The 15,080-nt window shown below is 34.6% G+C and overlaps 2 protein-coding genes across 2 annotated transcripts; both read right to left on the bottom strand.

Annotated features, from left to right (window-relative positions):
• Nucleotides 1-56: 56 nt before the first annotated feature.
• Nucleotides 57-3,272, bottom strand: LOC135161364 (zinc metalloproteinase nas-14-like). The gene is made up of 6 exons (XM_064118855.1): nt 3,228-3,272; nt 1,522-1,611; nt 1,204-1,383; nt 605-910; nt 387-520; nt 57-277 (listed from the first exon to the last, which is right to left on the bottom strand). Exons 3-6 carry the CDS (start codon nt 1,304-1,306, stop codon nt 170-172), a joined length of 651 nt encoding a protein of 216 aa, XP_063974925.1. The 5' UTR covers nt 1,307-1,383; nt 1,522-1,611; nt 3,228-3,272; the 3' UTR covers nt 57-169.
• Nucleotides 3,273-3,966: 694 nt separating this feature from the next.
• LOC135161359 (hatching enzyme 1.2-like) lies at nt 3,967-6,263 on the bottom strand. Its single transcript, XM_064118849.1, has 5 exons — nt 6,090-6,263; nt 5,631-5,798; nt 5,214-5,516; nt 4,585-4,718; nt 3,967-4,294 (listed from the first exon to the last, which is right to left on the bottom strand). The coding sequence occupies exons 1-5, from the start codon at nt 6,235-6,237 to the stop codon at nt 4,142-4,144; spliced, it is 906 nt and encodes a 301-aa protein (XP_063974919.1). The 5' UTR covers nt 6,238-6,263; the 3' UTR covers nt 3,967-4,141.
• Nucleotides 6,264-15,080: the final 8,817 nt, after the last annotated feature.

Raw genomic sequence — 15,080 nt, 5'->3', positions numbered from 1 at the left:
ACATTGCTGCATCAGTCTGGAATTCGCTTCAACTTCCTAAATCTTTCCTGATTCACAGAACATTGCTGCATCAGTCTGGAATTCGCTTCAACTTCCTAAATCTTTCCTGATTTTTTAAAATACATTTTTGCATCATTTAGTGAGTGAAAATTTTTAATTGGATCAATCTTTAGGCTTCGTTGTGTCTGTTAGAGCATTCCTCTTTGTACATCGCTTGTATCTTCGAAACATCTTTGTCACTGAGTTTCTCACGTTGACCAATCTTCACTCCTCTTTCCTGTGAATTAGAGAAATAAAAACGATTTGAGATTATTTTTATTCTGAGCTGTTGACGAGCAGCAAATTCACTAGTTCAATATCTTCGATTCACTTTGATGAGGGCTCACCAAGGGAATAATCGTGGGTTTTCCATTAGCTGAAAATACTTTACGACTGTAATGCATGATGCTTTTGTAGTCATAGCCAACCCCAAAGTCGGTCACTGTGTCCTCCTCATATTTTTTGAAATTTTTCTCCTTCCCTGGGACCACGATAAACGACAAATTATTCACTTTTGACTGTTCGTTATACTTATTTCTACTTTGATTAGAAAAAATCTTTTTACCTGATTTAATATTATCCCAGACTACTTCAATGTAGTTATCACGATCGTATGTACTGTGCTGATGATGAAAGCCAATGGCGTGCATGATCTCGTGGACGATGGATCCATGTTTTATACATTTGGGACGTTGAAGGTTTATCGCTTGGCCAGCGTCCTGTCTTCCTACTGACGACCAACATCCTGCTTTGCTTGATTGAAATGATATGTATGCATTGTCAAGGGTCTTGTTGTAGGGGCGAAATTCCAGACAAGTTCGGTGGTGATATTCCTCCATCGCTCCCAGTATTACGGAGGTTTCAATCTCATCTTTAATTAATTGTAATTTCATAATTAAAGTCTAATCAGTGCATGTAGTCAAAATTATGGTTTATCCGGAATGTTTCAGGATTTTATTCATTTTGAGATGAGAAAACCGTTAAAATTATCAGATATAACTTTTTTTGTCTTGATAAATGAAGAAAAACTACCAGAGGATAAGCTAATTTTATGGCAAAATATTTTTGAACAAATCGGGGAGTAAATGATTGAGAAAAATATTATAAAGAATTTTTAAGGAGATGGGCGTCTTCAGTATTAAATAGATATTATGTTTTACATACTGAAATGGCCTTTTTTCATTTTGAAAGGCACAATTCCGTTGGTCCATCGCTTTGAAGTATCGATGAGTCCCTTGGGATCCTGGTTATCATTGGGATTAATCATAATGTCGCCCTCGAGTAATCCACTCAATTCCCAAATGTTCTCCTCGTCCCCTTCCTCCCAGGCATTGACTCTATCATCTATTAACAATTAATTAATTATTGGAAAGTGGGTCATTATTAACATATGCAGTAATTAATTTCGTGGTCTACAATCTGTTTTGTAGAGGCTGAACAGAATAAGATGTAGAAAAGACATAATTAATGGTGAATTCTTACATATTTCCTCATCGTCATAATGTTCCTCAGAGCTGCGGATGAATCGCGAATGTGAATCCGCTTTTTTCTTCCATTCATGGTGATTGGGGCCTGGGGAATCGATGATGGTCGTGTGATTATTTTCATGTGAGAAAGAAATACGAGTGGATGGAAAAAGTTGTAAATGCTACACGAAGAGAAAAATACAACAAAAATTCCACTGTGATGAGAAAAGTAATGAGGGAAAATCGAAGAAATATTTGTTTAACAGTGCAAAAATAAGATTTTCTTGAATTAATGGAAATTTGTTTATTTTTTTTTATTGTTGTCTATTTTGAAAAAGTTTTCCACGACAAAGAACAATTATTCATTGAGTTATTCTTGATCTCCACAGAAATTAAACTGGAAGAAGAAGAAGAAAAAAGTTATATCTTCGTTAATACGAAGGAGATTACCCAGATGTTACGCTGTATTAATTTCGGATAATTCTGTTAAATACATTGTTCACAACCTCAACTAAAAAAAATCACCCCACATAACAATAATTGTGGCCAATCAAACAAATTTTATCCCATAAATCAGTAGCGAAGTGGTAAAATAAAATCAGTTGACTTATTAATGGAGTTTTTGAACAATTTCTCCGAATCTAAGAGAGATAGCGCTATTTTTGTAATGACATTTATTGAAGCAGGTAATTCGTTCTACAAAAAAGGTTATTACAAAATTTTTCCTACCGTCCTCAGGTGCTGAGATATTCATAAAAAACTAGTCAGTAATTAAAATTGAAATCTCAACTTTCTGGGAGAAATTTTTGTGTTATCGAATGAAATTTCAGCCAATGAATTGTAAAATTTGCTGAAGAGAGCTCAATTAATGTGCGATATTCTCTAAAAAATATCGAAATGCTCAAAATATTGGAATTTTTGGTGTATTTTCTCTCCGTTAACACCGCCATTTTGAAAAAGACTATCGTGACATCTGTGAATTGGCAGGACATCATCTTCAGTTGCAATAAAAATGGCGGATGGCGTCATGTTGATAGTGAGAAATTGCGGGAAGAAATATCGATAAATATTCCATCAACTCTGAATATCGTCTGTACGTTTTCCTTGGAAGTCACTTGCCCTTGAGATAAATACACAATTGTCGATAATTTCACATTCGACTCACGCATTGCGTTCTACCCACTTCACCACACCGAAGGCAATGACTTCACTCCATTTGGCTGTATACATGAAGTAGCGTGCCTTGTGAAGTGGAATTGTGTTAGTGTTAATACCAGTTGACAATAATGATCGTCATGAATGTCAATATCGAAGTTGAGGAAAAAGCGAAAGGAGCAGACGTTTTTTTCCGACTTCATGAAGAGTGTTGTGTCCATGCAAATTTCGTTAATTTCAAGGTGAAGAGTGAAGTAATGAGTAAGCATGAAGGTTACATTAAAAAATGTATTGAATAGTCGTTTGTTGGACTTCACGAAGTCATTTTGTGACGAGGATTTTAGGGACAAATATTGAGAAACAATTTTTGTTTGATATTTCTTAAATTGTGAATGACTTCTAATCTATTTTCCTTGACCTTGCTCGAAAAATTGTCAACAATTTCACATTCCAGAAAAATGTATTCAATACTCTTTTGTTAAGTGAATGAAATCATTTTGTAACGAGGATTTTAGGAAGAACTGTTGAGAATCAAATTTTATTTGATATATTTTCAATTGTGAATACCTTCGAGTCTATTCTCCTTGAAGTCACTTGGAGAATTGTCGACAATTTCACATTCGAGTCACGCATTGCATTTTACCACTTCACCACAACTGAAGGCAATGACTTTACTCAACTTCACTATATACACGAGTGAGCGTGTCTTGTGAAGTTTAAATTGTGTTAGTGATAATACCAGTCGACAATTACGAACGTCATGAATTTCAACAGTGAAATTGAGGAAAAAGCGAAAGGTATTGACAGTTTTTTCATCACGCGATGAAGAGTGTTGTGTCTATGCAAATATAGATGATTTGAAGGTGAAAAGTGATGTAACAAGTGAGGATCATAATTATCAGGAACAATATCGTGTTAAATATTTTAAAAATATCTTATTTATCTAAAATCCTGGAGTGATTTTTTTAAATTTATATTTTAATCAATATATCGTCCTAAAAATCGTACAGTGACTGTGAATCAATCATTATCATCTTCGTGAAGTCTTCATCGAGGTAAGAATCCTCCACTAAAGGGGTCAGAACCTTTTTTTTTAATTTAAGAAAAACATGGAATGCAATTTTTAGATGAAAACGATTAGCCATCTATTTTTTTATTGCAAAATATTTGGAAAAATTAAGGAGTTCCATCAATTTTCAATCCTTCACGACTAACAAATTTTCCATTCACGTTTTTATACCCAAAGAGGAAGAATAGTCATGCAAAAGGCCAGTTGCACTTTTAAAATTAATTAAACCACTTTACCAATGGATTAAAATTTAATTTATTACGTACGATGGGTTAATTGTCTTATCATGTAATTTAATACGTTAAATTACTTATTTTATAATAATTAGTAGTCTTAATTAGGTGAATTTTTACAAAGCTATTATAGAATCAGTATCAGTCAATTTGTTATTTGTTAATTTAATTAAGAAGATTCATGATAATATCCAGTTCAGAGCATTATCGTCAGACTCACTGCTCTTTTCTTTTTCATCTCGTATTCTGCACTCTTCCTTGTACATAGCCTGTAGTTTTGTTATGTCCTTCTTGCTGAAGCCGTTGCGCTGTCCGATAGTCGCTCCCTCTTTCTGCAAGTTAACAAACAAATATAATATTTAGCACAGTTGCTAAAAAATTCAGCAGCGAAGTTGTAAAACGAGATGAGCTGAATGATCTCTGAAGCGAGCTTTCGAGTGATTGCTGCGAATCTAAGAGAGATAGCAAAATTTTTGTCATGACATTTATTGTAGCTCTCAATTTGCTGCATAAAAAAGATTCTAATGAAATTTTTGCTGTATGTCCTAGATCCCGAGATATTCATCAAGTACTGATCAATAGTTAATTAGTCCGATAGAGAAAAATAGTAGAATAAACTCACCAGTGGAACAATCGTGGCTTTTCCATTCGATGTAAATGCTTTTCCACTGTAGTGCATTACACTTCCGTAATCGTAACCCACTCCGTAATCAGTTACAACTTTGTTGTTATATTTATTGAAATTATGCTCTTTTCCTAAACAAAATAATTAGTCACATGATTAATAATTTTTTGTGGGTAGAAATTTCATTTTGATGTTCTTGAAGAACATTTTTAATAATTGCAGATTATTTTGCGAGTAAATTATGGAAAATCATTCATAAAGCCCAAGTTTTACTGGAGTTTTAACAAATTCTATTATTGAAAATTCATTGGAATTTTAAATTTAATTACATATTCAACTCTTCGTGTACGTCAAGTTCTGGATGTTGATAAAACAATTGCCTATGATCAACGAAAAAAAAATTAAATTCAGAAGCGTTGGAATAATTTTTTAATGTAAAATTTTATCAACAACAAACAAATCTTTTGAATGGAAATCGAAGTAAATTTATTTAAACTTCAGAAGGTTAATCCTGGAAGAAAAATGACAGAAAATTGGTCTGAAATGTTCCAGAAATATTCGCAAAATAGTAAAAATAGTATTTACTGTTAATGAAAAATAATTAAATTAATATTTTAAATGTTTACCTTTCGAAATGTTGTCCCAAACAATTTCAACATAATCATCCCTATCAAAGCTGCTCTGCTGATGATAAAATCCAACGGCATGAAGCATTTCATGAATAATAGTTCCGTGTTTAACGCAACCTGGATTTTGCAAATTTATAACTTGACCTTTTCCCTGTCTTCCCACGGATGACCAACATCCCGGTGCATTTCCTTGGAAAACTACGTAGTCCTCGTCGGATTTATTGTAGGCTTTGAATCGCAAGCAGGTTTTTTCGTGATACTCCTCGATGGCGGCCTTAATCGTCGCAATATCGTTCTCATCTGTGAATGGAAAAAAATATCGAGATGAGGGAAGAATCGATTGCATCAGTGACTGAGATGTCATTGAGGCTGATGGCCTGATAGGTGTTGAAATAAATGCTTGTGCAGACGTACCAAAGTCGTCCTCTTGAATGTAGAAGGGAACGATGCCATTGGGCCACCTCTTGGCCTCGTCGAGGAGACCGTTCTTTTGGGGATTTGGCATTATGTCTCCCTCGAGGAGTCCACTCAACTCCCAAACGTTCTCCTTGTCTTCTGGAGTCCATGATTTAACTCTCTCATCTGTTGATTAATTTTTCGAATTCATTAGGCTTCACTTGAGACATAAATTTTCTTAGTAAAAAAATTCACAAATAATTCATAAATTTTTTTAGTAAAAAATTCACTTTTCAGAATTGAAACTTCAGAATTGAATTACTGGTCATAGTTACTAAATATTTTTTTAATTTCTCAATTCTCTAATGCCCTCAAATAGTTTTAAAATAGATTATCTTTGAATTTTCTTCCAAATTGGGTTTTTCACCTCCCAAAAAAATAAAAATCCAGTGAAATAAAATGAATAAAAATTCTTACAAATTTCTTTGCGATGATATTCCTCATCAACAGCTTCAATGAAGTTGATCTGCGGCGTTTCTCGATCCCCAGGAAGACTTCCCGTTGGCAATGCCGAGCTCAATCCAAGAGTAATCACAAAAATCAGTAGATTCGCTGCTAAAGCCATGATGTCCACAAAATATCTGAATATTGTTGCTCGAGGTGTCCCCTGTTTTATATTCCCAGAGTCATACCCTTACTTCCTCCGGGAAATCACAAGACTCGCGATAGTAGAAGTGGTTCAGATAATCGCAATCACAATTCAGTGTACTTCCCCATTTTTTTTTCATCCTCTCTGATTATAGATTTACGTTGTCATTCATGAGATAAATAAAATTGTCATTGCAATCTTGATGAAAGTAATTGATATTATGGAGATTGTTTTCGTGATTTGTAATTTCTTTATTTGTGGCCAATTAAGAAATCAAACAAAGAGAAACTCGAAATTTTTATCCTCAACTTATCAACGTGCTTTGGATTCTAGACCTTTGTTAGACCATAAATTAGATAGCAATACATTGCCTTGTTTCTCTCTACGTTTTTGGAATGTTAAGTGTTGATGTTTATCCCTGGGCTGTTCTGCAAGGCCTCAAACATTGCCGGTGGAGGGGAGAAATTCATGGAGAATAATTACGGTGATTTTACGTGACTGTCACGTTATTTTTATCGATGAAATTCTCGGGTTGATGAATTAAAATCCGGACGTCACAAAAATTACCACCTCCCCCTCCCTTTTCGCCTAATAGCTTTGCCTATGATGGCTAAATATTTTTAATATAAAAAATGAATAAATAAAAATGAATTGAAAGAAATTGAAATTGAAAAAATCGAATTGAAAAAAATCAATACATATGTGAAAATTAAAGGGAAATCTGAGGAAAATTTCCTCGTTTTTTTTTTCTATAATCAAAATTTTCTCTGAATTTCGTAATTTTTTTGTGATTTTTTTCTGTTCATTGAATGGATTTGATTGATTGTCATGCATTTTTTAATTCATTCAAGTCTATTGCGCAGATTTATATAACCCGGGTGGTTAATCAATTAAGCGGATGATAACTGATGGGCAAACGGGAGTTCCGACGATAAAGTATTGGCAGTCTGTGGTCGATACGACGGATTTGGATATCTAGAGCATTTCATTAATCTGATGATACCAAATGATAATTATCATTGAAATTCCGGTATTATTATCCGTATGTGGTTTATACACAGACGATCGCGTTTATATTCGGTGAAATACTAGATTTGAATCAGCCAGTCATTGTTGAGATTTTAGTGTTTATTAAAAAAATATTTTATGATAATTTATGGAGTCGTGAGAGCATTTTTCGTTAGAGATTTTTAAGTGACGTATTCGTATTAGTTTTTCATAATTTATGATTTTCTTTGGGGAAAAATCCAATTTTTATGGACAATCAAATATGAAAAATCAATTGCCACGCAGCTATTTTATGATAATTAATGAAAATGAGATTAATGCAGGGGATTATATTTGAATTTTCAATTAATTGAACATTCCTAGTCATTTTGTGTTTATTAATAAATATAAAATGACCCGGAATATTTAATTTATCTTGCGCCAGTTGGACGTTTCCGATTTAATTGAATTATTATTGACATGTCTAATTGATTTAGTTTTTCGGGAGTCCAGCTGAAACTTCTTGGGGAAATTTACACATGAAATTTCTGCGAAAGTGACCACACGATTTTTAGTTATTACGAAAAACTCATTGACTCGTAAAAATATGAAATTTAATATCGATATAAAAAGAAAAAGTTACTGTACCTTCTTACGGACATCTAGCTATCATCGTGACCAGTCTTTTGATCCCAAAAACTAAACTAAACCGGTGACTGAGTGAGGAAATACCGAAGAAAGAAGTGACGAATACGAAAGATGAGAGCGGTTTAAATATCGAATGGGGAAGGGCGAGTCCAAAGGAGAAGATAAAGCTGTCGTAGGGAGAGGACATTAGTCCTGAATAATTAAACCATTATTCAATATCATTATTCAACATTCCATTAAACTCGACTATTCAACATCAACATTTGTCGCAATTGCAATTAAAAAAATCAACATCCAGAAAATTCGAAAAAAATTATTTTCTCATTTAAATTCCTAATAAATTATCAAAAATTATTAGAAATTTGACAAAATAAAAAAAAATTATCCCACCCGCACAAAAATTGCTCGACGAAAAATAATGTGTCACCGCATAAACACAAAACCCCTCGGCTGTTTGTAAATAAAATTCCAAAACTCCAACATGCACATAACGAAATAAAAGATAAAATTGATCTCGCGAAAAAAGCCTCATCGTAACCAAAAAGAAATTGATTGAAATCACTCAAACTGATAAAATTCCTGAAACTCTTCTCCGATTAAAACTGCGATAGAGGTAATTTTGACAGAGATCATTTTAAAACGATACCATGATACGGTAGACATTTTGATAGCAGCGATTAGAGCGATAAGTGTCCACACCAGTACATAAATTATTGTGCAGTAGTCGGGAGCTGAGTTAAATCCTTAATGAAATAAATCAAGGGTAGGGGGAGGGGGAGGGGGGAGGGGAGGCGAATGATGATGGGCTGGATATGCAGATGGACGTATTGCGATATGGGTCACCGAGAATTCCAAGGTGTTAATTAATGTTAATGAGGAAGAGGAGAATGAATAATTTGGCGATGGTGAATTGCTTCGCGAATCACTAGATTTCCCTCCCCCCTGTCCCGCCCCCCCCCCACCCACCCCCTTTAGTTTTTTAAAGCGGTAGATATGGGGAGTGAGATGGACCAGTTTGTGATCAATTGGACGATTCGTTTGACGCTGTATATCCGCTGTATGAATGTGGTCGAAAATCTCGAAGAGGAAAGGAAGGATCGGTGTGTTACATGAGGCCAATGACCGGTGTCGTTCCAGATTCGGTAGGAGCGCTCTTCGTAGCCTAAATTCTAACCGGACTTCTTTCAACTATACTTGCCCGCGGGTTGTTAAGGATCTGGTTACGGGGGAGGGGCGGTAGGCGGTTCGTTTGCAGTCTAGCGATTTTAATTATTTTCTATGGGTTTATTTTTAGAGAATAGCTTGGAGAGATGCGGATGACTGGTATCGCTGAATTTGGGACTCTCTTCTGGGAATTTGTGAATTAGAAATTTTTATTGACTCGGGGAAGGGGGGGGGGGTTGGCAGGAATTTGAGGGGGCGGATACGGTATTTGGCGCTTGGTTTTTGATGGGTTTGAATGCACCGTTGGAAATTTTTGGTGGAATTTTTTGGGATAATTGTTGGCGTTTTTTTGATGTCGCGATTTTGGTGGTGAAAATTTGGAATTTTGGAGGGAATTAAATAGACCTGTTGATTTTCCTTCTACACTGGAAGGACCTTTAGGTTGAAATTTGAACTCCAGGGGGCGAAGCGGGGGTCGAAGGTTAGTTTCCCTAACAGGAGATGGGGAATGGCCGACAGTGGGCCGACATTTGGCCAATGCTGGCCGGGGGTCGGCCGACTGTCGGCCCTTCCTCATCTCCTGTTAGGGTTTGTCACAAAAAAAAATTTAAACAAAACTTGATCGGTCAAGTGGTTGATTGTCATTTTGTCCCACATTTCGCCCTCTCGAGAGGTTTAATTTTTATTCAAAATTTCTGTCCGGGTATTTTTGCCTGAAAATGACTGGAATATGATGTGGGCTACAAGAGAAGGATCAAACATCATGTGGGTCATAAGAAAAGGGTCAAATATGGCGAGGGTCAAACATCAATTCGATTCAATTTATTCCTTTCATACTACAAATGTTTTCCTTATTTTACATCGAATCCAACTGTTTGCCCCATTAATTTTCCTACATCTAAAACCACATGTTTCCTCTGTTAATACATTTTCTAATTAGTACCTCCCCTTCCTCTATCCTTCCCTGACTACTTTTCATCATTATTTTTTTATTGCGCGATCCCTCTTGTCCACTTTTGCTACTCTCAGGCTCAAAAATCACATCAGCCACAACGAGAGGCTCAAATATCATATGAGCCCCCAAATAATCGCAAAATATCGAGATTTTTACCCCCTTCACAAAGGAGTAATTAAATCTACCATTCACCGAGACTCCCCAGACTCACAAGATGATGATTAAATTCCATTAACTCCTGTTTCACTCCATGAAAATCTAATCTACTTAAAAAAAAATCCGAGAATTCATAAAATCGCTGGTATTTGATCAATAACCCGTTCTGTACAATATACCAAAGACCAATCAGCTAACAGTGAGTCGCACGTGTTTTGCAGTGCCACGTGCTGGGGTTCAACGTACCATAATTGTCGACTTTCGTTTGAATTTACCTCGCTATACACACGTACGATGCTTCAACATGTCATTAAACCATTTGCGGCGCGTTAGATTTATGACAGACTAGACATTTAGGTATTCAACTAGCCGGTCACTTACAATCACCACACCGACCCATATAAAAATCGTTCAATCAGTCAATTGGCCCCACTCAATCACCATTCCATAATGCACAACGTGAATGACGAGGACAGAGCTTTGGGCGATTGCACTGGGCCTATTTCATTATTATTTATCCACAGAGACACTCAGAGAATAATACTGATCCCCCACCATTGGCATTCACAATCGCCTGAACCACTGACCCACTGGTGCCAAAGCGATGCTTCCACACCGCAGCTAAATGTCCCAGGCATATATATATATTTTGGTACTGAATTCAACTCGAACGTTTGTGGGTTCATTGAACTCCCTTCATGGTCTGACGTTTCTCTTTCTCCCCGTTCATTTCGATATAATGCAGACTGTACCCAACTTTTTAACGTTATTTTTGCAATTTTTTTTTACCTCCGCGCTTTTTTAGAGGAAAAATTTGACGTTCGCTGGGGAAATATTGAGTCAGAGGTTTGGAAATTAATTCTTGATTTGGGGTAAATTGTTATTAATGGGATTGTAACAATATTGGGAGTGGAAATCGTTTTTCTGGGGCATTTTCACGTGAAATGATAATTTTTGTGGCATGAATGGCGTTGAGGAAGAAATATCGTGGGGGATTTTTTTATTTTTATTGTTAACTTAATATGAATGAAGGGATAAAGGGAAGAATTAATTATGTAGACGTTGGAGGTGAATTTTGGGAATTTTTTGCAAGGAAATATTTTGAAATTGAGGAATTTCTCAGTGAAACTGATGTGGTAAAGTTGGGAATTGATTCAGTTAAAGATTTTTATTGGCAGTAGATTTTTAAAAATACGTTGAATAAACAAATGGAGTGATTCAATTTGTAATTGTAACCCACTCCGTAATCAGTTACAACTTTGTTGTTATGTTTATTGAAATTATGCTCTTTTCCTAAACAAAATAATTGGTGACATGATTAGTAATTTTTTGTGGGCAAAAATTTCATTTTGATGTTCTTGCAAAACGTTTTTAATAATTGCAGCTTATTTTGCGGGTAAATTATGGAAAATCATTCATAAAGCCCGAGTTTACTGGAATTTTAACAAATTTTATTATTGAAAATTCATTGGAATTTCAAATTTAATTACATATTCAACCCTTCGTGTACGTCAAGTTCCGAATGTTGATAAAACAATTGCGTATGATCAACGAAAAAAAATCAAGTTCACAAGCGTTGGAATAATTTTTTAAAGTAAAATTGTATCAACAAAAAAATCTTTTGAATGGAAATCTAAGAAGTACTAGTAGATTTTTAAAAATACGTTGAATAAACAAATAGAATAATTCGATCTTTAATTAAATTCCAGTAGACTAGTAGTTCCCAGAATTCTCCGCATCGATTCCATAATCAATTTCTAAATTCGTAATCTGTCCCTCCACGAACAACTAATTTCCCCAAAGATGAATCAATTAAACCAACATCATCGTTTTATGCCCAATTAACACCAAAAATTAATCAACACATTAAATCCATATTTCCATTCTTTTAGCGTTTAGTTTCTTCATCAGTAGAGATTCGATATTTTTACAAACAAATTCCCCTCAAAATTAACAAACAATTAAATTCCTATCATCATTTTTTCTTCAGATTCTTAAATATCACCTCGACATTTGCATTAAAAAATCAAAATTTGTCCTGGCATATGCACTTTAAATGCATCATGCACTATTGTTTACTATTTATCCTGTTCTCCATCAATTTGAATAATCCTTTTGTTTGTTTTACTGATCTCTCTTTGTTTGTCCCCCGAATCGCTCGCGATTTGTTATGCTAATTACTCCCTCCCCACCCCCAGCGGTATACAAATAATTGTTGAGGATGCTCATGGTACATGAAGTGGTTCCTTGTCCTTTGTATGTGTTACGAGTTGAGCCGTTATCTAGCGGGCTGGTTCGATGGTCGTACACTTTGTGGAACGCCTCGATGACTGGTCTGGCCCGGCATTAAGGTCTCCCGCGTGGGGCAGTATGTGCTGCTGTGGTAGTCGGGAGTACGCTCGCTTCGGTCATGCACCTGTGAGAGTGAAAGTATTTTCCCCTACCCACCATCAACAGCATACCGCTCCCTACTACTTGCACATACGTCTATCGCAAATATTTTTCTCATTAAAAAATGTAGCATTTTTTTTAAATGGGCGACAAAATCGAGAGGAAAAAAAAAAAAATTAAAACAAAAAAAAAATCAACAATTAAAAAAAATCAAAAATCAACAACCAAAAAAATCAAAAATCAAAAATTATCAACAATTTGGTTGTCCTGACAGACGATTTATCATTATTATTGTTGTTAGTGATTGTTATTCGGTGAATTATTGGGAGGTAATTGGTGGGCGATGAGGGGAGTTAATTAAATCGGACTTTGATTAGTTGATAGCAGAGACAATTTGTTTTTAGGTTGGAGGGGAGAAATGGGGTGAATTGGGGCAGAATAATTTATTTTATTATCATTTTTGTTCAGTTAAGTAGGAAAATGGTAGAAAAAGGTTCGACAAATGCAACAATTATTTTTTTTTAAGTAAAAAATTAATAAAAACTCACAAAGTTATTCGTTTCCTCGGCTGATATCAATGAGTTTCTAATAATTTAATAAAAAAAGGAATAAATTTTGTAAATTCCAAAACAATCGTTTTATCATAAAAATTCTATGTAAAAATTTTTTCAGAAAATTTAAAGGAGGATTTTTGTAATTTTTTAATCAAAAAAACTGACTGATTTAGTTAATTACTTATGTCAGTCAATGAATTGTGAAAAATTCGGATAATTCCGAAGAATTTCAGGTTTCCTCCCTTAGATAGTGAACATTTTTTTTCGCCCGCAATTTAAAATTTTGTCAATCTTAAAATTAAAAAACAAATATAAATTTTAATTAGAAATTTAGTTGATACATACGATATTACGCGTCTCGGATATGAATGAGCTGATGTACACCTGTTAAACATATACGAACATGAACGGGAAAGCCATCGACTTTCGAGTACGTCGACCGGTCGTGAACTCGCATTTAGCCATTCGCCAAATAACATACCATTTAATTTGTCATCCTTTCTATCTATCCACATATTTTTCAAGTTCTATGATAAATTAGCATATTCATGAGCCAACATGAACCGGCGCCTCTGTCTTATTTATCGTTATTTGTTCATCATTTTATTTATTTATTTTGGACCTCTTGGGTCGTCCAAATGTCTCTTTTTCCTCGTTTGCGAATCGGTCACTCTAGATTATTGATTTATGGATTGTATATCATCTTAAGAAATTTGAGAATCGCTGACGGCTTTCAACGACGTCGATTTCACCGGTGCTCTCTTGGCAGGTTGTACGAAACTTCAAACTTTCTTGACTGGCCCCTTCCTCCCCGTCCCCTCCCCCTTGAAAAAGCCAATCCTCTTACTGAGGATTGGTCCCCAAGTCATTCAACCAATTGGTCATATGCAGTCCAACAAGCTTTCAAGAGTTTAATTGCCATCTGCCCGAAAACCATCGAAGAAAATATGTCTTATCAAGTGCAATTAAAGTTGTATTTTTGGAGAATAAATTGAGGGCTAATGGGCCTTAAAAAATTAATAGTCCCTGATTTTTTGATTATTTTTTTAATTTTTCTTCTGAGGGAAATTAAAAATTTGATTTGAACTCTTTTTTTATTGTAAAAAGTTATAGTTTAAATCGGATATTTTTTCTCTGTGATTTTTTTGATAAATTTATTATTATTGTTTTTCTAAGGGAAATGACAAATTTTATTTTAACTGATTTTTAATTGTAAAAAATTGCAGTTTAAATCGCATATTTTTTGTCCGTGATTTGTTTGGTAAACTTATTATTATTGTTTTTCTAAGGGAAAATCAAAATTTGATTTTGATTCTTTTTTTATTGTAAGAAATTACAGTTTAATTCGTAGATTTTTTGACAGAGGTTTTTTTTTTAATGTAAAAAATTGGTTTGAACTTTAATTTGTAAACTGTGAATTTTATCTCAATTATATCCAGTTTCAGGAACCTCATAAATAATGAATTGTAAAAGACCGACCATAGTTCAGCCAAAAATTCCACAGCTGTCCGACTTTCTTCCGACCTGACATAACGAGACAAAAAGTGCGGGCGATACTTCATTCCCGAAGTGACGAAAAACCAAGTACGCGCGCTTCATCAATTGATTGGCTTTTATGCAACTACTTGGGTCTGAATAATATTTATCGGTCATTGACCGTAAATAAACGGTTACATTTCCGTAACAATTCAATAAAACTCGATATTTTTTCACTCAAAAAGACGAAAGTTTCGAAGTATTAGAATTCTTAGAGCATTAAAACAAATACTTGAATACTTGGGAGTAAATTAGGTTTGAGTTTCGATTAATTTAATATTCAAGAAAATATTTAATGGAATTTTCTTGACTTGTGTAAATTATTGACCTGAAAATCACTACGACTTTTCTTCAAAATTATTATTTTTTAATATATAATGAATTAAGGTAACGTGCCTTCTCCATAATTTCGGGACGAACGTGATTGT

Source organism: Diachasmimorpha longicaudata, chromosome 4 (assembly GCF_034640455.1).
Source record: "Diachasmimorpha longicaudata isolate KC_UGA_2023 chromosome 4, iyDiaLong2, whole genome shotgun sequence".
NCBI classification, from domain to species: domain Eukaryota; kingdom Metazoa; phylum Arthropoda; class Insecta; order Hymenoptera; family Braconidae; genus Diachasmimorpha; species Diachasmimorpha longicaudata.
This window is presented reverse-complemented; position numbering and strand designations above follow the sequence as displayed.

Excerpts from the sequence above, each read along its gene's own strand:
- LOC135161364 (XM_064118855.1), bottom strand. The coding sequence starts at position 1,306 with ATGATTAATCCCAATGATAACCAGGATCCCAAGGGACTCATCGATACT. Across the intron at positions 911-1,203 it reads AATGAAAAAAGGCCATTTCA|ATGAGATTGAAACCTCCGTA; the intron begins GTATGTAAAACA and ends AATTAATTAAAG. Across the intron at positions 278-386 it reads AACCCACGATTATTCCCTTG|GAAAGAGGAGTGAAGATTGG; the intron begins GTGAGCCCTCAT and ends TCTAATTCACAG.
- LOC135161359 (XM_064118849.1), bottom strand. The coding sequence starts at position 6,237 with ATGGCTTTAGCAGCGAATCTACTGATTTTTGTGATTACTCTTGGATTG. Across the intron at positions 5,799-6,089 it reads ATATCATCGCAAAGAAATTT|ATGAGAGAGTTAAATCATGG; the intron begins GTAAGAATTTTT and ends ATTAATCAACAG. Across the intron at positions 5,517-5,630 it reads CATTCAAGAGGACGACTTTG|ATGAGAACGATATTGCGACG; the intron begins GTACGTCTGCAC and ends TTCCATTCACAG.